General features: G+C 41.5%; 1 protein-coding gene across 2 annotated transcripts in view; it reads left to right on the top strand.

Annotated features, from left to right (window-relative positions):
* The first annotated feature begins 2,300 nt into the window (after positions 1-2,300).
* Positions 2,301-27,238, top strand: part of LOC144606000 (ATP-dependent translocase ABCB1-like) — a 61,931-nt gene continuing 36,993 nt past the window's right edge. For both annotated transcript variants that reach the window (XM_078421746.1, XM_078421753.1), the window contains exons 1-13: positions 2,301-2,430; positions 6,771-6,849; positions 6,943-6,988; positions 8,889-9,045; positions 9,467-9,545; positions 9,636-9,827; positions 10,303-10,474; positions 12,156-12,280; positions 14,680-14,857; positions 15,844-15,957; positions 16,211-16,321; positions 21,618-21,743; positions 24,613-24,816. In XM_078421746.1, the coding sequence (XP_078277872.1) occupies positions 2,382-2,430; positions 6,771-6,849; positions 6,943-6,988; positions 8,889-9,045; positions 9,467-9,545; positions 9,636-9,827; positions 10,303-10,474; positions 12,156-12,280; positions 14,680-14,857; positions 15,844-15,957; positions 16,211-16,321; positions 21,618-21,743; positions 24,613-24,816 (1,632 nt within the window). In that variant the 5' untranslated portion in view covers positions 2,301-2,381. The remainder of the gene's footprint in view (positions 2,431-6,770; positions 6,850-6,942; positions 6,989-8,888; positions 9,046-9,466; positions 9,546-9,635; positions 9,828-10,302; positions 10,475-12,155; positions 12,281-14,679; positions 14,858-15,843; positions 15,958-16,210; positions 16,322-21,617; positions 21,744-24,612; positions 24,817-27,238) is intronic.

Here is a 27,238-nt window from a genome sequence, read left to right as displayed (position 1 = left end):
GGCCGTGGGTGGCCGGTCTCTCCGGTCGCTGTACCTCCGTGGGTGGACGGTCTCTCCGGTCGCATCGCCTCCGTGTGCATAGGTCCCTCCGGTTTCCAAACTCGGGCCTGCACAGGGCTGGGGCGCGATGTGGGCCTTCACACACCGCCCTCAACCACTTGCAGCGTCCCGTCGGCAGCTCAGCGCTGACTTCTTATCAGGTATTTATATATATATATATATAGTGACCCTGTTGAGATGCATTCCTAGCATTCCTTACTGAGCTGGAAATCATTCATATTATCTTTACTTTAGGGGTTTCTATGTTTTGTCTACTCTCTATGTTTTGTCTATTCTCTGCACTTCCATGTACCTATCTAAAAGCCTCTTAAACGCCATTATAGCATTGGTCTCTAACACCTGGCATTGCAATCCAGGCCCCCACTATTCGCTGTGTATAGCTTATATCCTTCACCCTGAGAATAAGATTATGACTGTCTACCCGAAACATGCCTCCCATAATTTTATATACTTTGATCATCTCCCCTGAACGTCCGGCACTCCAGAGAAAACAATCCACACCTATCCCACCTCACCCTGTAGCTGAAACCTTCTAATCCAGACAGCGTTCTGATAAACTTCCTCTGTACCCTTTCCAATGCCTCTACATCTTTCCTGTAATTAGACAACCAGAACTGTACTCCAAATAAATAGTCTAAAGATACTGCATGTACTTGTACTCCTTGATTCCTCAGCTCTACAAAACTCCCTGGGCTGCTCCCGTCCACTATAAAGGTCCCGTTGTAGTTTGGCTTGCCAAAATGCAACACTTCACACTTTTCTGAATTAAATTCTATTGACCATTCCTCGGCCTACTTGCCCAATTGATCAAGATCCTGGTGTAATTCTTGATAACCATCTTCACTCTATGCACTCCCACCTATTTTAGTGTCCTAGTTTTTAACAGAAATTGACATGTTTTTTTAATCTTTTTAATGTATTTTTTGTTTCAATCTGTCAAACCCATGGCATCTCATGGTTACAGGATATTATGTATTAACAATCAAGAAATCATTTTTGGAGAGCGGGTTATTTGTTTACATGAGACCATTCATTTTAGGGAATCTTGAAGTTGATCCCCTAGCTTTTACTCAAATCCTTCATAGTATCTTTATTGGGACCTGCTTCCATTCTGCCTCCATTGGATTTAAATAAAGTATGGAAACGGGTTTAATGTGGAATCCACCTAGAACATTGTTGACTTATGCATTGCAGTGTTGAATATTTACCTCAATAATCATTCTATGACATTATAAAATATGTTAATCAAGTCAAACTGGAAGAACTTCCACTAACTTTGGTTATAGGATTAAAAGGCAACAGTGTAAATTGCACCTTTCTGGCAATCAGCCCCCGCCACCTGTACCCACCTACTTGCCAGGTTTGGTCCTAGCCCACCCCTATTTTCCAGCTTTCTGCTCCCCACTCCAATCAGTCTGAAGAACGGTCCCTACCCAGTACATCCTTTGTCCACCCCTTCCACACATGTTGCCTGATTCACTGAGTTCCTCCAGCACTTTGCATTTTGTTGATTGTGAATTACATCACACATTATCTGAAATTTGATTCCTGGTCCTTCAGAATCTGGGTGTTGCCTTAATGTTCCAAATTCTCAATTAAACATACCACATGCCTTTGTGTCCAGATAGTTCAGTTCATAGTGATCTTCAGATTGTGTGGATCAAGGTGGACTGGTACGTGTTAAACTGTGCAAACTATCTCTATATAAGTGTTTTTAAAAAGAGTAAGCAGATGTTATTTGTATTTCAATTAGTTTTAATGATTGTAATTAATTTTTAGTGTGTTGCTGTATTTTTGATCTCTATAAAATGTAATCCAGTTGAAGAAAGGGAATGAATATCTCAGAGTCAAACAAGATGCTATTCTAGTTTTGCTAAGGGTTATTTGAATGATGTGGTCACAACAGGATTTTGTTTGCTGGGGTGCAATCTTCAAGGGAAGAGAAAGATAGATAGAGAATCATGATTTGTCACCCAAGGCTGTAAAGACACTTTGTATTTCTTGCAGTGGAAAAATCTGCGAGCTAGCGCAGAATGGAATGAAAAGCTATTGTTCCTTCTCAACTGAACTCAAAATGTGGCTCATCAAACGTCATCTCTCTAAAACTAATTTGCAAGAGCTATGTTAACTTACTGCTGGACAATCTCGACCACAGATACCATCTTCCCCTTGTTGAAATAGAATTTTATTGTAGGTACTGATTTGCCTCATTATTTCCCCAAGATCTGGATACAGGTTGACTTTCAAAGATTTATTGCACCCTGCTAGACGGGTTTCCTTTAAAAGAAAAAAAAGCTGAAAATAGGAGATTACAGGGCAAGATGGAGGAAGAATTCAAGCCAAACCAGACCCAGGATATCACCAATAATGGTAAGTTTTAATTCTGTGTTTTATCATTTAATGTCATGTATTTTAAAATATATATACACTTTGCAACTAGATAGCTGGAACCAAATTGTTAATTTTTGGTGTACTTGTCTTGCATGCTAACATGATTCTTAAAGATCACATTTTCTTAAACTGACAAGGGATTGAGATATGGGAGCACATTGCTTTTTATTTCCAATTTAAATGCACTTTTTTTAATTAATGAGTCTACATGTAAACCATTCAGATTATGATCCATCTAACTTATTGAAGTGACAAAATGTGACTTTCAGTAACAATTAGGTTTGTTTGTTATGGAAAAATCAAGGTTAGATCTCATTTGTGTGACAGTAATCACTTAACTATGTAAATAACAATGCAATGCATGTATTGTTCAAAAACATATTAGCATGATTTGTTTAATCTCACATTATTGGGATCATTTCAAGTCAAGAGTGTTTTATTGTCATGTGTCCTGAAACGGAACAATTAAATTCTTACTTGCAGCAGCACAACAGATATGTAAACATACTACTCTGTAAAACCCATAATAAATAACAAAAAATGTTCAGTATATATATTAAAAATTCAAAAGACAAATAAATAGACAATAATAGTGTAATAATAATATCCCCAAGTCTATATAGCTGAAAGCCTATTTGGAGGTTGTAGTGTTAAATAGCCTGATGGTTGTAGGGAAGAAGCCGCTCCTGAACCTGGATGTTATAGTTTTCAGGCTTCTATACCCTCTTCCCGAAGGCAGGAGTGAGATGATAACATTTCCCGGTTGGTGTGGGTCTCTGATGAATGAAGTTGGCTGCCTTTTTGAGGCAGCGACTCTTTTAAATCCCTTCATGGTTGGTGAGAGGTCCGTGTCCATGTGGGACTGGGCTGTGTTCACCACTTTTTGCAAACTTCTTCATTCCTGGGCACTCGAGTTGCTGAACCAGGACACGATGCAACCAGTCAATAGGCTTTTTACTGTATACCTGTAGAAGTTCAAGAGAGTATTTGTTGACATACCAAATCACCTCAATCTTCGAAGCAAGTAGGCTTTCTTTATGATTGCATCAATGTGCTGAGTCCAGGACAGAAATTCAGAGATGTGCATGCAAGGAATTTGAAGCTTTTGACATCGAGAGCCAGGTTATTGTTCTGGCACCATTTGATCAGTCAATCGATCTCCCTCCTATAATCCGACTCATTGTCATCCATAATTCGTTCAACATTGGTGGTGTTATCAGTAAACTTGAAGATGGAGTTCGAACTGTGTCCAACTACACAGTCGTGACTATAGATTGAATATTGCAGGGGGCTGTTGACCTGTTGTGGCAGTAGGCAAATTGTAAAGGGTCCAGATTCTTGTTGAGGAAGGAGTTGATATGCACCATAACCAACCTCTCAAAGCACTTCATCACCATGGACGTTAGTGCCACCGGTTGGTAGTCATTGAGGACATCACCTTACTCTTGGGCACCTATATTATTGATGCCCTTTTAAAGCAGGTGGGAACCTTAGACCTCAGTAATGAGAGGTTGAAAATGTCCACAAAAACTCAAGCCAGTTGGTATACACAGATTTTAAGAAAATGACCAGGTATACCATCAGGTCTAGATGCTTTGTCCAGGGTTCCCCTGAAAGATCTCTGATGTCGACCTCTGTGACTGAGATTGGAATACCATCGAGGGCTATTGGGGCCAGGAAGGCACATCAGTGTTCTCCCTATCAAAGCGTGCGTAGAATGCATTGAGCTCATCAGGGAGTGATGCTTCTATCACTTGAGCTGCTTTCACCTTCCAGGAAGTGATGGCATACTAGCCATGCCAGAGCTACCGAACACCTGCCTCAACCTCCAGCTGAGAGCGATAGTCCTTTTAGCCTTTTTAATGCCTTATCAAGGTCATATCTGGACTTCTTGCATAGCTCCGCGCTGCCAGTCTTGAATGCCCGAGATCTGATCCTTAGAAAGAATCCAGATCTCCTGGTTCATCCAAGGCTTTTGGTTGGGGAACACTCCATGGTTTTCGGGGGAACACACTCCTCCACACATTTTCTTATGAAATCAGTAACAACTGTGGTGTATTCATACATGTCCATTGCTGAGTCCTTGAACATTTCCTAGTCAACCAACTCCAAGCAGTGCCGTAGTCACTCCTCTGCCTCCCCTTAACAGCTCAGTGCAGTCCTCACTGTTGAGGGTGTGCTCTTCTGTCGCTGCCTATATGCAGGTAGCAGATGTACAGCCAAGTGGTTGGATTTCGTAAAGTGAGGGTGAGGGATTGAGGGACAGGCATCCTTGATGGTATTATAATAGTGGTTGTGGGTATTTGCTCCTCTGGTGCTGCAGGACAAATGCTGGTGGTTGTTTGGGAGTGTTTTCTTTAGGTTGGCTTTGTTGAAATCCCTGGCTCTGATGGTAAAGGCTTCGGGGTACGCTGACTGGTGTTTGTCAATGTACCTGTGATCCTCCGTGAGATTGGGAATTCCCCGGCAGTTGGGAATTCCCTTACAGTCAGCAGCTCTCTGGCCCTCAGTAGATCTCAATAGCGCTAATCCATTTACATGGACTAGCAGCTTGTTAGTTACAACACTACTTTCTGCTGTTTCTTTGCAGGTGATCTGAACTTTGCCAAGTGAAGCAATTAACTGGCATCTTGCAACCATCCAGAAGTGACACCCTCATTCAATAATGTGCAGACAATATACCTTACAAACATAATCATTATAGCAGAGACAAATTCCATGCCAGCTCTTTGTGGAGCTATCAATTCAATCTCTTCCCCCTGTCTTTTTCACATAGCACTTAAAGGTATTTTCTCTGAAATAACATTCAATTTCTTTTTGAAAGCTTGGAAAGATTCTGTTTCCATTAGCCTTACAGACAGTACGTTGCAGATCCTCATCAATTGCTGCCTAATTAAATATTTCCCCACATATTCCCTGTATCTTTTACTGTCTCTCCTGTGTCTCCTGTCTTTAAACTAAATTACTAATTTCAATGAAGGACTTTGCATTTAACCTCTGAGGTGGGAAAGTTAAAGAGAGCATCAACCAAAGCAAAATTAATTGGCTTAACAGGATCATGTTTTACACTTACTATCAATCCACTGATTCCCTCAGCTAAACACAATATGCTGGAGGTACTCAGCAGGTCAGGCAACATCTGTGGAAAGAACAGACGGACAATGTTTTGGGTTGAAAGAAGGCTCCTGACCCGAAGCGTCACCTCCACAGATGCTGCCTGATGCACTGAGATCCTCCAGCACATGGTGTTTAGCTTAAGATTTTAGCATCTACAGTTCCTTATGACTCGCACAGCTACATAGATTATAACTCTCCCCCCCCCCCCCCTCCCCGTTTCTTGTAAGGTTGACACCCCTTTCTTCTTGTTTCTCTGGCTCTGCCCCATCTTCTCTCAAGATGTGGCCTTCCCTTCCAGGACATCTGAAATGTGTTTCCTTTTCAGGAAACAGCTTCTCTTCTACTACATTTGCTCTCATCTCAATTCCCTCCAGATAGAAAGGAGACAGAGTCTCTCTCATACCTTTCAGCCTACTTGCCTCCATATCCGTTGTCATTTTGAACAGGTACAACAAGATCCAGCCACATCTTTTCCTCCCCATCCCTCTCCACCTTTTGCAGGGATCACTCCCTCTGCAATTCCCAGGTCCATTCCTCCATTCGCATCCAATCCTCCCCAACCCATGACACCCATCTGCAACAGCAGGAGGTGCATCATTTGTTTAGACATCTCCTCCTCTCTCGTCACCATCCAGAGACTTAAATAGTCTTCCCAAGCAAGGCAAAGATTCTTATGCACCTTCTCCAACCCTCATCTTCTGCTTTTAATGCCCCTAAATTGGCCTGCTGTAAACATAAGGCGAGACCACGGGCAGACCGGTCGATGATCCTGCAGAGCATCTGCTCTCTGTTCACACTGGCCATCCTGAGCTCCCAGCGCTTGACATTACAATACAATTTCCCATTCCCACACTATCCTGTCCATCCTCAGCCTTCACCACTGCCAGGGTGATACCCAATGCAAACTAAAGAAACAACACCTCCTATTCCACCTGGGTAGTCTACAATCCAATGGCATGAACATTCAATTTTAAACTTTTAGTTTACTCTCCCTGCCAGAGTGTTCCCCCTCTGCCTTCTGGATCCTTCTCTGGAGACTAGCTTGCTTGGAGAAGTTTGCACTGGAAAGCCCATCAAAGTTAAATGCCTGCTAATAATCAATCGAGAATTCTGAACATATTTGGTGACATTTCTCATTGTTGATTTCTTAAACAGAAAATAAAATTAACACCAGATATTTTAAGAAATTAACTTTCCTACAGGTTTCCCCAAGGTTGGCTATGACAATCCTGGATACCAAAAAGATGAGAAAACAGAAAAGGTTGACCACAAAAAAAGAAAGTAAGAAATTGTCTTACAATTAAGTCATTAAGAATTTTTATTAATAGCCCATGTAAATTTAATACATATGTTTTACTTTGTGTTTTTCTACAGAGGAAAGGAAAGCAAGGCAAATAAGTCAATTGGATATTTTGAACTGGTTTGTTTCTTGTATTCTACCTTTCCTTTACAATATGGAATGAAAAATAAATTCTGCTTGCCACACTCTAAGATAAAGTCCAGAGCACTATAGCAATTATTTTCTGAGTTGCATTTTAATATTCTGGACTGCCTCTATTGCTTTAATATAGGCAGATGTTCAGTGCAAAATTATTTTGGCTGGGCGAGGCATCATGCAGGGGTACAAATTGTGCTTATTAGGGTTTAGAGAATTGAATGAAATCTATTAGCTTAGATGGTTAAATAGGTTGAAAGTGGAAATAAAAAGTAATGAATCAATGTTAACTGTTAATATAAAGTTGCAAGAGGAAGTTAAATGTGAGGAAAATGCAAAAGTGCTGCAATTTTCAAGTAAATGGTACAAAAAAAATGGCATCTGTAGGAATGTGAGGAATATGAAATTATCACTGATTGGAAGAAAAGAGAAAAATAATTTTATAAAATGCCGTAGACTACAAGCAATTTGAATATCCTCGTACTTATCACAGAAGTCAATATGCAGTTGCACAAAGCATTTTGAAAAGATAATATTATTCTACACTGAAAGGTGGTTGGTTTAAAAGAATTGGGAGATTAAATCTAATGCCCATCGTGACCAGTGGGTGGGACTAAATGACTTGCCAAACATGCATATACTGTGCATTACCCTGTGAATCATACCAGGACACCTTTACATGAATCAGAAATGCCCCTTGCTTATAGAGTCATAGAGTGATACAGTGTGGAAACAAACCCTTCGGCCCAACTTGCTCACACTGGCCAACATGTCCCAGCTACACTAGTCCTACCTGCCTGAATTTGGGTCATATCCCTCCAAACCTGTCCTATCCATGTACCTGTCTGCTTCTTAAAAGCTGGGATAGTCCCAGCCTCAACTACCTCCTTTGGCAACTTGTTCCGTACACCCACCACCCTTTGTATGAAAAAGTTTCCCCTCAGATTCCTCTTAAATCTTTTCCCATTCACCTTAAACCTATGACCTCTGGTCCTTGATTCACATACTCTGAGCAAGAGACTGTGTATCTACCCGATCTATTCCTCTCATGATTTTATGCACCTCTATAAGATCACCCCTCATCCTCCTGCACTCCAGGGAATAGAGCCCCAGCCTACACAACCTCTCCTTATAGCTCAGACCCTCTAGTCCTGGCAACATCCTCGTAAATCTTATCTGTATCTTTTCCAGCTTGAGAACATTTTTCCTATTACATGGTGCCCAGAACTGAACACAATACTTTAAATGCGGTCTCACCAACATCTTACACAACTGCAACATGAAACAGTTATATATGAAACAGTTGTTGGTCAGTCACAACTGGGGGGGAGGGGTACAGATATGTAAGATGAGAGAAATTTAGTGACACGAAAGGGAAAGGCTTCAAAATGTTTAAAGTCAGAATAAGATGATTAAATTTGAGGCCCAGAGGAAATCTAGTTCAGTGACTGCAGAAATGGAAGACAAATGAAACTTGTGCAAATTAGAATTGTGCCATTGAAATTTTGACTAAATTAAAGTTATTGGAGGTTTAAGTCCTTGACATTGGTCAGGAAAATATTGGAGTAATCAAGCGAAAGTGATAATTAGGGAGATGAGATTGCATGGTGTCCCGGGAGAACTAGCTAACTAGATATAAAACGGACTTCATGGCAGGAAGCCGATGGTGATGGTGGACTGCATGACCATGACGAGTGGGATCAATGCTGGGCCCATTGTTGGTTGTCATCTACATCATCCAAATTTGGTGTTGAATTTTTTCAGCCATTTGGGTACAAAATCTTTGATGAATAAGAGACTAATTTTATGATTATCATGCAAGTGCAAGGAATTTTTCTAAAAATATTTAGTTACATCAACTGACGAAAAATATTTTCATTTATAGTTTCGCTTTGCTGATAGATTCGACATCCTAATGATAATAATTGGAATCCTCTGTGCAATAGCGCATGGGATCTCTCGGGTGCTCGTGACCGTTATCTTTGGACGGCTGACTGACAATTTTGTCCAGAGTGGAACTCCCCTGAATATCTCTAGTGCAGGTACTGAACTGTATTGTGATATTATTTAGAAAAAACATTTATAAATTCAGTAGACAATTTATGACCTGAAGATAATCAAATTATTGGGTGTAGAAACATGGAACTGCAGACGCTGGTTTACACTAAGTGCTGGAATAACTCAGTGGATCAGGCAGCATGTCTGGAGAACATGGATAGGTGACGTTTTGGATCAGGACCCTTCTTCAGACTGATTGTAAGGGAGAATGAAAGAATGCTGGAAGGGTGGAGAGGAAGGACAAAACATCCCTTTTCACAGAAACTACACGATCTGCTGAGTGTTTCAGGCATTTTCTGTTTTTATTTCTGAATGTTTTCTGATATACAATATAGTATATTGCCACTCAGATTAATGCATTTGTGTTAATCAAATATTAATTTAAATATATAAATATTCCATTAGTCTTAACAGCATTCAACAACAGTTCAACAGAAACATGTTTTCAAGTACCTGGATTGGACTTAGAAGCTGAAATGACACGGTAAAAGTATTATTGAACATTAAAATTGATCATTGTAATTGATTGTATTTGCAGTTTCCACATTATTAATGCAAACTTTTATTATCATAGAAATGCGTACTATTTTGTGGCAATTGGATGTGCAACGTTAGTTTTAGGATCAATACATATCACAATGATTTCAGTTTCTGGTCAAAGACAAACTGCAAGAATACAGCAAAAGTACTTCCATGCAATTCTTCATCAAGAGATGGCATGGTTTGATGCACATCAAATAGGTGAACTAAATACAAGGCTGACAAAGTAAGTAACTGAGCTTTAAAATCTTTAAATGATTTAAATATGTTTTAAATGCTTCAATATAATATTAAATTGCAATAAATATATATGGGTTAGAACTGCCTAAGATATTCTATCACTAATCTGCTTATTTATCAACCCAATTTCAACCCAATTTCATGTACAGATATAAGGTGTTGAGCTTTTCAATGTCAGAATGTAAATTGTAAATCCATTTATTGGAGTTTGCTGAAACCATATGGAGGGTGTGACAACTTTTGCTTGCAGTCTCCAAATATCTTATTAGTTTATAAAAGAATACAATAAAGATTTAACCAGTTATATAATTAGTTATTGCAGGAGAAAAATACCTGTTAGAATATAACCATTGATGAATATGAATTAAAATTCCCTAGTCATAGAAAGTGAAGTGACACTGTTGACCATGAAGTAATCGTTGATGAGGGAGCATGATACTCTATTCTTTTTATATTCACAGTGATATTAAAATCATCAAAGAAGGACTTTCGGACAAACTCAGCATATTCATTCAACTCACCACCACTTTTTTAACAGGAATTATAATTGGATTTATCCATGGATGGAAACTTACTTTGGTCATATTGGCAATTTCTCCTTTCCTTGTCATCTCAGTAACTGTATGGATAAAGGTATAAGCACAACACATTTTTTAAAGAGCACCCATACATGAGGAAGTGGGTAGACACAAATGCTGGAGTAATTCAGCGGGACAGGCAGCATCTATGGAGAGAAGGAATGGATGACTTTTCGGGTCGAGACCCTTCTTCAGACGAAGGGACTCGACCCGAATGTCACCCATTCCTTCTCTCCAGAGATACTGGTTGTCCGGCTGAGTTAGTCCAGCATTTTGTGTCAACCAGCATCAGCAGTTCTTTCCTACACGTGAGGAAGTGGGATTCAATATGCATTGAGTATCTGATATTGTTGGAATAGATAAGGAGGCAATTGTAGTGTGCATTCTCAAAGGGAAAGTAATGAAAAATGCATGATCTTTGATAACTGTAATGAGATTAAATGAGTTCAATTAAATCAAATCAAACAAAATACTCCATGAAGTGATTTTATTATAGATATCACTGTACTAATTCTGCTGATCAGGTAGTGTTATACCAATTTTGCTGATCAAAAATACATCTGTGCAGCAAAAACGATTATGACCTTTCAGATATCAGGTCAGAAACTAAGATGCAAAAAGATAATTTAATAACTTTGCAAATGCAGAAGTTAGGGAGGGTAAGAACAAATATATAGACAATTAATATGTTTAATACTTTGAAGACTATGTAATTGCAACACAGGGAGGAGGGGAGCAGGTGGTGATGAGGGAGAATCAGTTAGTCCATTTGGTTGCAGGCCAGCAAGGTAAATCATGAAGGTTGGTGAGGCTGCTTGCTGGAATTGTCGTAAACATGAGAAGTGTAAACATAGAAGAAGAGGTAGGCCAAACAGTCTCCACCATTACCTCCCCATCCAAATTATCTCCATTACACCCTGCAGATTGGGGTTTAAAATTATCTCCTTAGAAGAACATAACACATCGGAGCAGAATTAGTCAATTTGGCCCATCAAGTCTACTCCTCCATTCGACCATGGCTGATCTAGTTTTCCCTCTCAACACCATTTTCTCACTTTCTCCTAATAACCTTTGATTCCCTTACTAATCAAGAACCTATCAATCTTTGCTTTAAAAACACCCAATGTTTTAGCCTTTACGGCTGTCTGTGGCAATGAATTCCATAGATTCAGCATCCTTCTGTTCAGTCTTGTTGCCAAGGCACAAGGGATTCAAATGTCAATGGGACAATTGTGCCTGAAGATCGTTCCCAACATCTTTAGTCTGAGTCATGAGCAAGACTGGGGAATTCTGGGTTCCCTTCCCGCAAAGGAGAGATCTGAGAAATGAATTTCTGGAAGGCACATAAACTTCTTAAAACATTATAAAACAAAAAGAAAACTTTTAATTAAAAAATATTAAACAGGAGTGATAATCTGGGTAAAGTTTCAAATTTGCAAAATGAAACTTGAGGATTGATAAAAAGGAAATGTTTTATCACACAAAAAACCTGAGATGTGCAGAATGGACAATAAAATGAAATCAGCTGTCCATTTCTTCACCCCTGCCAAATCATTTATGAAGCAATAATCTGGTGGAATGCAGAGGCTATCAGCTCTCTCATCACAGAATTAATACAATTGAGCTAAATACTTCTTTATGAGTAATTTGTTTGTTTATGTAATTTGGGTTTCCCAGTTCAATCTGTGATTAAATTGATGCTGTTTATTTAAACCATTTAATCTCATTTTAAATAGATTTTAACATCACTGACCAAAGCAGAATTGAAAGCCTATGCCAAGGCAGGTGCTGTGAGTGAAGAAGTTCTCATGGCAATCAGGACTGTCTTTGCATTCAATGGACAACAGAAAGCTTTAGCAAAGTAAGTTTCATTCCACACCTTTGCTGAAAGTTACACACAATAACGTTTTAGAGTCAAAAAATACTCGGCGCCAATCAGTTGCTGCTTGATTATTGGTCAAGTGATTATTGGGAAAGTAGTCTACATTTATTATGTAGACGAAAGCTTGGTCTGCATGTAATCCAGTACAATCATACCGTACACAAGTACAATAGATCCCACTCCGGAACAACATGCAGAGGGTGACCACATTCCCACACCATCTTGCAACTTCCAAGTCTCCAAAAAGTCTGATCTTGCCCCAATTTTTTTTTTTCTCATTTAAAAGCCAGGTGTCCTTGAGATACTGGATTGATAAAGTTGGGGTCAAATATACTTCTGAATTGGAATGGATGAGATATGATTAAAGAGCAATGATCTCAGTGAATGCAAATAGAATATTCACTGGGAGATGAAACATGGAACATGAGTATGAATTGTTTGCATAATAAATTAGATGCATCATATGTTGTGAGATGAAAAAAAGTTAGAAATCTCAAACCAACATCACCAAAGTCTTATAAGAGATGGGTTGCTCGCTTAACTATATTAAGGAGCATTAGCTGCTTAACTTCTAGCAGCTGAAGAGAGCTGTAGATAAGTGGCTTTGTCACAGAACATGTGAGATGAAAGAACGCAGAATGGAATTCTCTGCCTCAGAAGGCAGTGGAGGCCAATTCTCTGAATGCATTCAAGAGAGAGCTCGATAGAGCACTTAAGGATAGCGGAGTCAGGGGGTATGGGGAGAATGCAGGAACGGGGTACTGATTGAGAATGATCAACCATGATCACATTGAATGGCGGTGCTGGCTCGAAGTGCCGAATGGCCTACTCCTGCACCTATTGTCTATTGTCTATAGAATGCTTTTCACCTTCCCCTAAAACCACTTGATTCCCCACATCCGAAAAGTGGCTCTATAATTAGAACTATGTACCACGCCTCTACTTTAACTGAATCTAACAATTAACATTCAAAACAATTGAACAGTTCAGACCCACTGATTTCCTCCAGCAGGTTGTTTATAGTTTCAGATTCCACCACCTGCAGTTGCTTGTATCTTAATTTTATTGAATCCGCCTGGAATCTTGTTTATCCAAGCCTTAAGCGCTTTTCACGTCAGTTTCTCTGATCCCTTCCTCCACCTTCAATTCTATTTTCACTGATCCTTCTCTGTAATGGTATTACTTCTCCAATCCTCCTTACCCCTCTGAGGTTTTCATCTGTTCTGATCTCCCTCAACTCTTCAGTTGAATTGTTCTAATCTCCTTGCACTGTTAATTTCTCAAATTTTACCCACCTAGGTTTTTTTCTGCTCATTCCAATCAATAATTCCCAGCTCTTTTCTCCCCTACAATATAATCTCCAACTAATTTCACTCCCCTGAACTGATAACAAAATCCATTAATTATCCAAGCATTTCCAATTCCATATCCTCTAACCCTTGCAATCAGTTTTCGCTGTTCCTAATCTCTCTTAATACTTCTGGAATGGCCCACAACTCTTCCAATCCAATGCACTCAACTCTCCCACTTCTTCATAACTCTGACAATTTATCTCCAGCTCTTCCAATCCATCAACACGACTGTTCTTCCCCTGATCTTTTTCATCTTCCCATCTTTTAACCTTTCCCCTCTCCCATAATCCATCGAGCCCCATCCTTGATGTTGGTCTTTAATCGCCTTTGTGAATACTGGGATCTACACAACCTTGTCCTCGGCCTTTCCTACTCCTTATCTCCCTCATTCGATTCTCCCGCTGTAAAGTGGACTGACCCATTGCACAGTCAGTTTTTCAATTGGGATGACTGCAGCCAGATGGCAAAATATGTAATCATATTCTGTTATTAAATTAATCAGGATCTGGAAATAAGCTGCTTGCCCACATATCACCCATTACATCTGACTCAACTCCCTAAGCGCCACCATCACAATATGTCCCCCAGTCTCACTGATATTCTTGTCAAGATTAATGTCTACCAACCCATGTATTCAGTACAGAACATGATCCATGAAAACTCCCAAAGGTCATCTTTTAGAAACCATACTGTGTGTGCCAATGCAAATTTCAATGAGCATTAAATCATGTGATTGGGATTTAATTTTCATTCAGGATCGGTTTAGAGGGATATGGGCCAAATGCAGGCAGGTGGGAATAGTATCGGTGGGACATGTTGGTCAGTGTGTGCAAGTTGGGCTGTTGGGCCTGTTTCCATGCTATATGACTCTGTCACTCTATTTAAACCTATCACATTAAAGCTGAGTTAACACAGGTAAATCTAGTAACATTTGTAAGTGGAACCACAGCATTATGGATATAGTTTTAATAGACAGCTATAGAAAAATTGTGCCCCAAAAATCACCTTTGTTTTTCTTTATTCCAGGTATAAAGTCAACCTAAAGCAAGTTAAGGAACTTGGAGTAAAGAAATCTATCACCACAAATATTTCAATTGGAGTATCACAGTTTTTAATTTTCAGCACCGATGCCCTTGCATTTTGGTATGGCTCAAAGTTGGTTGTTGACGAGCCAGAAAATTATACAGTCGGACGAGTTTTGATTGTGAGTATGTATTTTCATTGCTAAATGGTTACTAGAATTTTGTACAATGCTTTAACAAATACCTGCCATATTTTATATTTGTTCTCTGAACCGGCTATAGAATTGAAGGTTGCTAAACACAGAGAGGAAACACCAGATTTTAGAGATTTTATCGGTACAGTGCAGAGATGGGTGCTTCGGCCCACTGAGTCCAACGACGGCCAGCAATCACCCCGGACACTAGCACTATCCTGCACGTTAGGGCCGATTTACAATGTTTACCTAAGGCGATTAACCTACAAATTTGTATGTCTTTGGAGTGTGGGAAGAAAGTGGAACATCTGGAGATAACCAACACTGTCACTGGGAGAACTCTGTACAGACTGCAAATGTAGTCAGGTGCAAACCTGGGTCTCTGGTGAAGTAAGGCAGAAACTCTACTCTGCTGTTGATGCCTCAATAACTGAAACTGTATTTTTAAACATCAATAACTGCCAGAAAAGAGAGATACTCTTGTGTATCCAAATTATAATTATTTCTATTGTCCCTTTCATTTTCCACCCATCTATTTGGTGCCCCTTATCACTGTTGATCTAAATGTGTACCATGTCATGTCTGGCTCACTGAGAAAATGAGAACATATTATTCACAGAATTAATGGGACTGTGTCATTAATCTTATGTAAGATCTTTTTTTTCCTCAAGGATCAAACATTCAGTCTCATTCTCTTGCGGGAATTAGAGTAGGCACACATCCCTAATTTTGTCATTGTTTCAGTACGTCTGTTCGCATTTGGGACCCTGTTCAATTGTTAAGATGAATAAGCTCCTTCCATTTTCACCAGTATTCCTTAACACACTTGATCCAGTTTTCAGTGATATATGTTGATAAAAGTTATACTGTCATATAATATAAATCATCTCCTTTGCACAGCTTTTGAAAAGGCCTTTCAATGGTCCAGGTGAAATAAGTTCTACTGAGTGAGTAACCTTATTTCATTCATGCAGATCCTTCTCTCAGTGATGATAGGATCATTCTCATTTGGTCAGGGACTAGCAAACCTAGAAGCTGTTTCAAATGCTCGAACTGCTGCCTCTGAAGTATATGGTCTCATTGCAAAGGTAAATAACATATTTTGTATCTTCCTCATGTTTATAACCAAACAGATGGGATACAAGGGAGTCACCCTAGTAAAACTGTAAACAATAATAATAGTAGAAACGTAGAAAGAATACAAAATCACTGGGGGAACATAAAAATAATTTATATTGCATTGCAATATGTATTACATGCTCAGCTACCATGGAAGTGATTTAATTATCTATCCAAATTATTACAATGTAAATCTTTGTCTTTGCGTGTCTTTGTTTTCAGCATCGTCCTATAGATAACAGCTCCAATGATGGTCATAAGCTTGATAGTATCAAAGGAGATATTGAATTCAAGGATATTCATTTCAGCTATCCAACCAGACCCGACAGAAAAGTATGCTTCATTATTGTTTATTTCATTTGCTTATGTCAATATACTTTCCAAAAAACAAGACAAGAGTACTAATTTATGTTATTTTATCAATAAATCAAAAAGCCCTTGACTAAGTATGTTTGATTCCCCTGATGGTAGGAAGGCAACTAGTGAAAAGACATATTGCCTGTGGTTGCAAGGGTAAGTCGAGTCAAGTTGTATTGTCATATGCACACGCATGGTGAGGTACAGGTACAGCAAACAATCTTGCTTGCAGCAGCATTCCAGGTACATAGATTCAGACAATACACAAAAACAATATTTACACATAAATTCTGAAATAGAGTGAAATTTTTAAAAGCTGTAATAAAGAAGATCGTTTGTGTAAAACACAATTAGAAAACAAGTCAATGGGACTGCCAGAGGGGGTATGTACATTTTCCTTGTCAAGGTAGGATTAGGACAAATCTCATCTGCCAATTGATTACAGTAAGTGGAATGAATGAATCAAGATGCAGATTTGTCAAGATCAGAGAGTCTCATTGGGATGATAGGGAGAAGAGGGAGATTTGCAGGGACATTTAATACTGGTTTCAGAATGTGATGCAAAACTCCACCACACAGAAGTAATTTGACTCTTGCATTACATTTTCTGAAGTCTTTTGGAGAAGGGAATCTGGTGGATGCTGTTACACAAGCAAAAATCTGTCATCTTTGAATAACCTAAATATTAATACATCAATCTGTTTGAGGCAAAAAATGAACTGCTGGAGGAACTCGGCAGGTCAGGCAGCATCTGCAAAAGCTAAGGATGGTTGATGTTTCAAGTCAAGACCCTGCATCAGGTCTGAGAGTGTAAAACGAAGATAGACATTGTAAAGAAGGTGATAAGTGAAGATATCAAAGGGCAAACTGATAAATGAAAGAGATAAGTGGAACTATGGTGGGCATATGGGAACTGTAGGAGAAGGGGAGAGGAGTCATAATGGGTCGAGTGTGTGGGCAGTAGGCAGATGGAACAAGGTGAGGGAGGGGAAAGAAACTACGTAACAGGGGAATGGAGATGGGTGCGGTGGGGTTTGAAAAAAAGGGGGTTTGTGATAGGATCTAGATGGATCGGGAGGTGAGAGAAAGGAACAGAGGTTGTGCGAGTTATCTGAAATTTGAGAATTCAGTGTTCATGGCATTGGACAGTATACCACTCAGACAGATTGTCTTTCATCTGTAATCTCTTGTGGTTCCAACCTGTCTGAGGTCTACATTTAACGCAGCGCAGGAGGGCAGTAATTGCATTTTGTAGATGCAGCATTTATAACAAGGCATCTTTTATGGAAAGATGGGAGAAGCACACTAGGTATGCCAATGAATGTGTTTCCTTTATCTTTTCCTTTGTTTTTGTTATATTACTTAAAAAAAAGTTAAGTAACTTTTAACTCCCATCCTCCATTATAGATGTTATTCTTCAGGAAACGGGGCTTCCCCTCCTCCATTATAGATGAGGCTCTCACTAGGGTCTCTTCTACATCCCGCAGCTCCGCTCTTGCTCCCCCTCCCTCCACTCGCAACAAGGACAGAATCCCCCTCGTTCTCACCTTCCACCCCACCAGCTAGTGGATCCAACAAATCATCCGCCAACATTTCCGTCACCTACACGGGACCCCACCACCGGCCATGTCTTCCCATCCCGTCCCCTCTTTGCGTTCCGCAGAGACCGTTCCCTCCGTAACTCCCTGGTCCACTCGTCCCTTCCTACCCAAACCACCCCATCCCCGGGCATTTCCCCCTGCAACCGCACGAGATGCAACACCTGTCCCTTTACCTCCCCCCTCAACTCCATCCAAGGACCCAAACAGTCTTTCCAGGTGAGACAAAGGTTCACCTGCACCTCCTCCAACCTCATCTATTGCATCTGCTGCTCCAGATGTCAACTTATTTACATCGGCGAAACCAAGCGCAGGCTCGGCGATCGCTTCGCTCAACACCTGCGCTCGGTCCGCATTGACCAAACTGATCTCCCGGTGGCCGAGCACTTCAACTCCCCCTCTCATTCCCAGTCTGACCTTTCTGTCATGGGCCTCCTCCAGTGCCATAGTGAGGCCCACCGGAAATTGGAGGAACAGCACCTCATATTTCGCCTGAGCAGCTTGCAGCCCAGTGGTATGAACATCGACTTCTCCAACTTTAGATAATTCCTCTGTCCCTCTCTTCCCCTCCTCCTTCCCAGATCTCCCTCTATCTTCCTGTCTCCACCTATATCCTTCATTTGTCCCGCCCCCCTGACATCAGTCTGAAGAAGGGTCTCGACCCGAAACGTCATCCATTCCTTCTCTCCCGAGATGCTGTCTGACCTGCTGAGTTACTCCAGCATTTTGTGAATAAATACCTTCGATGTATGCCTCTTGAAACTCTTGATGTATGCCTGAATCGACATTATAATTCAAATAAATTAATATCCTTTATTTATAATACTCTCCTAGATACTGACATTCCGTCATCAGAATCATATAGACGAGCATGGGAGGACGAATTGAATCAACTCATAATGCAAGATATATGGGATGAAAGTTTACAACATATACACCAATGTTCATTAAATACTAGACATTCCTTAATACAATTTAAAATAATACATAGATTACATTATTCGAAGACGAAATTAAATAGGATTTTTCCTAGTATCTCTCCTATTTGTGATAAATGTCAATTTCAAGAAGCTAATTTAACTCATATTTTCGTAACTTGCATAAAAATGCAAAATTTCTGGTTGGAGATTTTTAAAATAGTTTCTAAAGTGATCAACAAGCAATTGGATATGGATCCAAAATTAATTATATTAGGATTATCAGAACATACTACAAACTTTACAACAAGTCAGGTACATTTCTTGATTACAGTTTAATAACTGCGAAAAAATTAATACTTAAATTTTGGAAAAAAACAATAACCCCCACAATTAAAATGTGGATTACGGAAATGACAGAGACCCTGCATTTGGAAAAAATAAGATTTGCCTTAATTGACAAACCTGAGTTATTTTTTAAAATATGGTCTCCATTTATTGAATTTTTAGAAAAGTAAATGGGTTTGGCACAGGACTAAAATAAAAATTTTAAATTTAAAGTTGAAACTTGAGTTTAGGGTTGGATGTACAACTGTAGTTATTGTCTCCTGGATCTACCCCCTTTAATTTTTATGGTTATACCTTTTTTTAAATTTTCTTATTCTCTCTTTCCAATAGTTTATAGTTTTTTTTTCTTTCTTCTTTATTTTTTATTTTCTCTCTTTAAAAATTTAAAAATTGAAGCTATGTAAGAACTTTGTAAGAAATTTGTCTTTTATTTCTATTTGTACATATGCTTTTCAAAAAAAAAACACAAAAAAACCCCTTCGATTTGTACCAGCATCTGCAGTTATTTCCTTATAAAAAAAAGTTAAAGTAATTTACTAAAGCCATGGGCCAAAACATTATGACCACTGACAGGTGAAGTGAATAACATTGATTATCTTGTTACAATGGCACCTGTCAAGGGGTGGGATATATCAGGCAGCAAGTGAACAGTCAATTCTTGAAGTTAATGTGTTGGATGCAGGAAAAATGAGCAGGAGTAAAGACTTGAGTGAATTTGACATGGGCCAAATTGTTATGGCCAGACAACTGGGTCAGAACATTTCTGAAATGGCAAGGCTTGTTGGGTGCTCCTGGTCAGCAGTGGTGAGTACCTACCAACAGTGGTCCGAGGAGGGACAAACCACAAACCGGCGACAGGGTTGGACGCCCAAGGCTCATCGATGCGCAAGGCAACGAAGGCTATCCCTTCTGGTCCGAACCGACAAAAGGTCTACTGTGGCACGTCACAGTAAATTTTAATGGTGGACACTGGAGGAATGTGTCACAATACACAGTGCATCGCACCCTGCTGCGTATGGGGCTGCATAGCCGCAGACTGGTCTGTCAGAGTGCCCATGATGACCCCTGTCCACTGTCGAAAGCGCCTACATTGGGCACACAAGCATCGGAACTGGACCTTAGAGCAGTGGAAGAAGGTCGCCTGGTCCGATGAGTCCCGTTTTCTTTTAGATCACATGGATGGCCAGGAACGTGTGCGCCATTTACCTGGGGAAGTGATGGCAACAGGATGCACTGTGGGAAGACAACAAGCCAGTGGAGGGAATGTGATGTTCTGGGCAATGTTCTGCTGGGAAACCCTGGGTGCGGCCATTCATGTGGACGTCAATTTGACACGTTCACCTACCTAAACATCATTGCAGACCAGGTACACCCCTTCATGGCAAAGGTATTCATCATCATCATCATATCATCATATATCTACAGCCGGAAACAGGCCTTTTCGGCCCTCCAAGTCCGTGCCGCCCAGTGATCCCCGTACATTAACACTATCCTACACCCACTAGGGACAATTTTTCACATTTACCCAGCCAATTAACCTACATACCTGTACGTCTTTGGAGTGTACGTATTCCCTGATGGCAATGGCCTCTATCAGCAGGATAAGTGCCCTGCCACACTGCACACATTGTTTGGGAATGATTTGAGGAACATGATAAAGTGTGCATGGTGTGGCCTCCAAATTCTCCAGATCTCAATCCGATTGAGCATCTGTGGGATGTGCTGGATCGACAAGTCCGATCCACGGCGGCTCCACATCACAACTTACAGGACTTGAAGGATCTGCTGCTAATGTTTTGGTGCCAGATACCGCAGGACACCTTGAGGGGTCTTGTAGAGTCCATGCCTTGGCGGGTCGGCGCTGTTTTGGCACCACACGGAGAACCAACAGCATATTAGGCAGGTGGTCATTAATGTTTTGGCTCATCAGTGTATATGTGATTAACAAACTGTTGTTTGAGGGAGAAAACAGTGAAACAGTGTACCAGTTGTTACAGCTGCAAGGGTGAGATCAACTTCAGGTTCCTATCAGTACAATTGTGTCATAACATTGCCAATTCAACTCATTTGTTCGGATAGCTTCTGCCACTTTTTTTCTACAATGCTGAACTACCCAAACTAGCTCCCCTCTCCTCTGTATATCAGGGTGGATCAATACTACACAGTTCAAAAATGTCATTGCAATTCTTTAAATAGGAACATGTAAACATTTTACATTTTGCTATTAATTCTTTCCATCTTCCATCAGAAAGCATGACTAAAATATATGGACCAAAAAAAAAAGAAAGCAAGGGATGAAAAGTTATTTTAATATAGCAATGTGCTTGTAAGTTCTTTAATTTAAAAATGTGTCACTTTATATCACTATGTTAAAAGATTATAACTCTGTAGTTTTTCCTTAAACTGTAGATTCTTAATGGTTTGAATGTGAAGATTACAAGAGGTCAGACCATGGCACTGGTTGGAGCGAGTGGCTGTGGTAAAAGCACGACAGTTCAGCTGCTCCAGCGTTTCTATGACCCAGAAGCAGGAGAGGTAAGAGATACAGAAAGTACAGTTACAGAGGTACATGTGTTTTGAGGTACTGAAAGTACAATGGCTTACATAACTCCACGCAGTGGTGTCAACCTAGGTCAAATGGAAAGAAGAGGCTTGGCTTGAATCACGTGCCAAATCATTGGCTGGCAACTTGGCATTAAAACTTTACCTATTAACTGCAAAGAATGTCACATACTAGCATTGGAAGATTGTATTACAATAACAAAGCAATAGTACAATGAGGGAGGTTTGGCTCTACCACCCTTTTAAGGTAGTGAGTTTCAGACCCAACCAGTCAATGAGTGAAAAAGTTTTCTTCACTTCCCTCGAATCCTTCCACCAGTTAACCCTCACCCATGCCATTTAGTTACTGACCATTTAGAGTAATAGAGTCAGACAGCACAGAAACAGGCCCTTCGGTCCAACCGATCCATGCCAACCAACCAAGATGACCTAGGTTAATCCCATTTTCCTGCCTTTGGCCTGTATCCCTTTAAACCTATCCTATACTTGTACCTGTTCAAGTGTCTTTTAAATACAATTATATACTACCTCCTCTGGCAGCTCATTCCACATACCCAAAATGCTCAGAGTGAACGTTGCTCCTAAAGTTCCTCCTAAATCTTGCCCCTCTCACCTTAAACCTATGTCCTCTCATTCTTGATTTCCCTGCCCTGAGTAAAAGACTCTCTGCATTCATTCTTTCTATTCATGATTTTATGGACCTCTATAAGATCACCCCTCAGCATCCTGTGCTCCCTACAGTTCATGCCCTCAACATCTGGCAATATCCTCATAACTCTTCTCTGCACTCTTCCAGCTAAATGACATCTTCATATAGTAGGGTGTCCAAAACCAAACATAGTACTTCAAATGTAGCCTCACCAAAGTATTCTGCATCTGTAACATAACGTTGCAACGTCTATACTCAATACCCTAATTGATGAAGGCCAGAGTACCCAAAGCCTTTGTTACCACCCTCAGGGAACTATGTACTTGTATTTGCAGATCTATCTGCTTTCCAACACTTCCCAGGGATCTACCACTCACTGTAAAGGTCCTGCCCTGGTTCAACTTCCCAAAACAAACCTCTCAGTTGTCTGCATTAAAGTACATTAGCCCTTTCTAAGACTCATGTAATAACAAGAAACTGCAGATGCTGGTTCATGCCAAAGACAGACACAAAATGATGGAGAAACTCAGTGGGTCAGGCAGCATCTCTGAAGAACGTGGAGAGGTGACATTCCATCACCAATCTATTTTCTTCAGAGATGCTGCCTGACCCGTTTAGTTACTCCATCATTTTGTGTCGATCCAAAGACTTTCATGATCAATGCACCTCATCTAATTCTCTCTGCAGTCACCAATGTTCCACAGAAAACAATCACTTTTTGCCCATTGCTCTATCGTTAATTATATGTTGGTGCCTAGCAAATTAATAAGAGGTTTGTTTTAGAAACAACTTCAGAAATAGTATTCAGTGAGAGTTGAACTATTGCAAAATCGCTTTCCACTGAGAAGTAAATACTTACGGTGGCACTTAATAATTCACTGGTATTTGAAGAACAGTTCCTAATTGACTTATTACTGGTTATAAGCACACATTGAGACCTACAGCTGAAAACAAGCACATATTCATCGTTTATTTGAATTGATGCAAAAAGTAAATAATTTTTGACTCGGCTTTCATTGTCCACAGGGACAGATGGTCAGTACCTTAGCCTTAGTTTACCAATTTTCTTTTTAATTGATCGACTAACCTTCACATACATGAGTAGTTATTTATATGTCCTGGTATGAATCTGTGCCCTGAAATGTTACTACTATATTGCTATTATATCTTCAGAAGATAAAATAAATATATCAACAATAGAATTAAAGAGTCAAGGAGTTATATAGCACAGTACCGGCCCTTCTTGTACCACCTTTTTCAGGTAGTGAGTTTCAACTGGTCAATGAGTGAAAAAGTTGTCTTCGTTTCCCTCTAATCCTTCTACCAGCTGACTCTCACCCATGCTATTTAGTTACTGACCATTTAGAGTAATACAGCCATGCAGTCATACACCACAGAAATTGGCCCTACTGTCCAACCGATCCATGCCAACCAAGATGACCTAGGTTAATCCCATTTGCCTGCATTTGGCCTGTATCTCTTTAAACCTATCCTATACATGTACCTGTTCAATTGTCTTTTAAATACAATTATAGTACCTGTCTCAACTACCTCCTCTGGCAGCTCGTTCCACATAGGTAACATGCAAAATTCTAGATAACTAAAGGTAAAGAAGGTGCAGAAAATAAATTTGGACAGATACATGGGTCGGAAAGATTTAGAAGGATATGGGCCAAAGGTAGGCAAATAGGACTAGATTTAACCTTCCTAACCTGTGGGACTTTGTCAAAGGCCTTGCTAAAATCCACGTCAACAATATTTACCATATTGCCCTCGTCGATACTCTCGTTCATCCATTTAAAAAATGAATCAAGCTTGTGTGATATAATTTCCCACTTACAAAGCAATGCTGACTTTTTCCAATCAAACCTTGCTTTCTAAATCCAGATAGATCCTGCCGTGCTGAATTCCCTTGAATAACATTCCCACCACTGATGGGAAGTATCACCAGCCTGTAGTTCCTTGGGTTGCACTTGTAGTCTTCTTCAATAATGGAACAAAAATATCTGCGAGAGTTCCAACAATTTCTTCTCTTGCTTCATGCAATGTTCAAAGATGCTTGGCCAGACCCCAACATCAAAAGAAAAATAAAATATAGTGGAAATCTGAAATACATCAAAGTATGTTGATATTATTTAACAAAACAATTATTTTACTGGAAAGAGATTAAAGCTATTGCTTCTGATAATTTAGATAACTCTCGATGAGCATGACATCCGTACACTGAATGTGAAGTGGTTGAGACAACACATTGGCATTGTGAGCCAGGAACCAATTCTGTTTGCTACAACAATTGCTGAAAACATTCGCCATGGCCGAGAGGACGCGACTGATGAAGATATTGAGCAAGCGGCAAAGGAAGCAAATGCTTATGATTTTATATCAATGCTACCTGATGTAAGTCATTACTGGTGGATTTAAACTAAATAGTGGGTTTAAACGGGTGGGTTTAAACTAAATAGCAGTAGGGAGGTATTAACAAATTGGGAGTATGAGGATGGAGTTAAAGGGGAAGAGATTACAGGAAAAGTTACAAAATACACCCAAATTAATGGGACGGAAAGTTCAAGAGGGATAAGAGAGTAAGGTCAGCTGAAATAGGAACTGGTGTGAGAGGGGAGGTGAATACTGAATTAAAAGTGTTATATATGAAGTATCATAATCATAATCATAATCATAATCCTACATTATTAGCCAAGTATGTTTTGCAATATATGTGGAATTTCACTTGCCATACAGTCATACTGTGGCGGCTCCCAAGGGTCGGGCCATACCACTACCGACCCCTCAGCACGGAAATGGACCAGTCCAGGAGGGCGGTCCGGACTACATATATAAGGACAAGGTTTTGGGCGCGAAGCCATTCCAGCAGACTCGACCCGTCTGATAACCGCGTATTAAAACCATAACGCCCCCCAAAATACCTGGCTCCTTGCCTTTATTTCGGGCCTCTACCGACGCGCCACATTGGTGACCTCGACGGTCCATTCACAGTATGATGGACACAAGATCAAAAGCCGACCATCCGTCCAGCTCGCAGGCCGACCAGGCCGCAGCTGTCGACGCGGTAGCAATCAAGCTCCCGACTTTCTGGACCACCCGGGCTCGCGTTTGGTTTTACCAAGCGGAGGCCCAGTTCCAGCTGCGGGGCATCACATCGGATGACACCCGTTTCTTCCACCTGGTGGGAGCCCTTGACCAGGACACGGCCGAAGAGTCAAGGTGTTCCTCCAGGACCCACCGGCCCACGATAAGTACACAGCCCTGAAGGAGCTGCTGCTCCAAACTTACGGGCTAACCCGAATGGAGCGGGCCGAAAGGCTCCTCCACATGCCAGGCCTCGGAGTCCGGCGCCCATCTAGCCTCCTGAAGGAGATGGTCGCGTTGCTCGACGGGCACAGACCTTGCCTGATGTTTGAATACACTTACCTGCACCTGCTGCCGACCGACATTCGCCTGCAGCTCACCGACGCCTCCTTTGCAGACACCCGGGCCCTCGGCAGGCGCGCGGACTCGCTGTGGGCGGCGCGCCGTGATGACGTCAGCGCGCTAAACATCACTCAAGCAGCGCCCGATTTTCTCCACTGCCGCCTGAGAAGCTACGCCTGGCACGACAGGAGTTCAGCACAATGGAGTCCTTGGGGATCGTCGGCCCTTCCAACAGCCCATGGGCATCCCCACTCCACATGGTCCCCAAGGCAAACGGGGGCTGGAGACCTTGCGGGGATTATCGGCGGCTGAACGTCGCTACCGCAGAGGACCGATACCCCGTGCCTCACATCCAGGACTTCAACGCCCATTTGGCTGGGGCCATGATATTCTCGAAGGTGAATCTGGTGCGAGGCTACAACCAGATCCCGGTCCACCCGGAGGATGTGCCCAAGACGGCAATCATCACGCCGTTCGGACTCTACGAGTTCGTACGGGTGCCGTTCAGCCTCAAGAACGCCGCGCAGTCATTCCAACGATTAATGAACGGCGTGTGTTGCGGGCTGGATTTCCTGTTCGTCTACCTCGACGACATGTTGGTAGCCAGCCGCTCGCGGCAGGAGCACTGTGCCCACCTCTGGCAGCTCTTTCAGCGGCTCAGCGAGCACGGGTTGGCTATAAACCTCGCCAAGTGCCGCTTTGGCGTGGCCACAATTGACTTTCTCGGCCACCGTGTGTCCTCGCAAGGCGCGGTTCCCCTGCCGGACAAAGTAGACGCCATCCGCCGGTTTCCCCGTCCGTCCTCGGTGCGTGGCCTGCAGGAGTTCGTCGGCATGGTGGCCTTTTATCACCGGTTCCTGCCATCCGCGGCCCACATCATGCGGCCGCTATACGAGCTGCTGGCATGCAACTGTGAGAACGTCGTGTGGACCAACGAGGCGATAACGGCTTCTGACGACGTAAAGAAGGCCCTGGCTCGGGCTGTGCTGCTGGTTCACCCACGGGAGGATGCCCCGACAGCCCTTACGGTGGACGCCTCAGAGTTGGCGGTTGGTGCCGTACTGGAGCAACTGACGGACGGGGGTTGGCGCCCCCTGGCCTTCTTCAGCCGGCACCTCAACAACGCCCAGAGGAAGTACAGCGCTTTCGACCGCGAGCTGCTCGCCCTGTACCTGGCCATTCGTCACTTCCGCTATTTTCTGGAGGGCCGCCCGTTCACCGCTTACACGGACCACAAGCGGCTCACGTTCACCCTGGCAAAGGTCTCCGACCCATGGCCTGCCCGACAGCAGCGCCAGTTGGCGTACATCTCAGAATTCACTACCTCCATCCGCTTCATCGAGGGGAAGAAAAACCGGGTGGCCGACGCGTTGTCTCGCCCTGCCATCAA

Source organism: Rhinoraja longicauda, chromosome 2 (genome assembly GCF_053455715.1).
Source record: "Rhinoraja longicauda isolate Sanriku21f chromosome 2, sRhiLon1.1, whole genome shotgun sequence".
Lineage (NCBI taxonomy): Eukaryota > Metazoa > Chordata > Chondrichthyes > Rajiformes > Arhynchobatidae > Rhinoraja > Rhinoraja longicauda.
The sequence above is the reverse complement of the archived record's forward strand: the minus strand, read 5'-3'. Positions and strand labels throughout refer to the sequence as shown.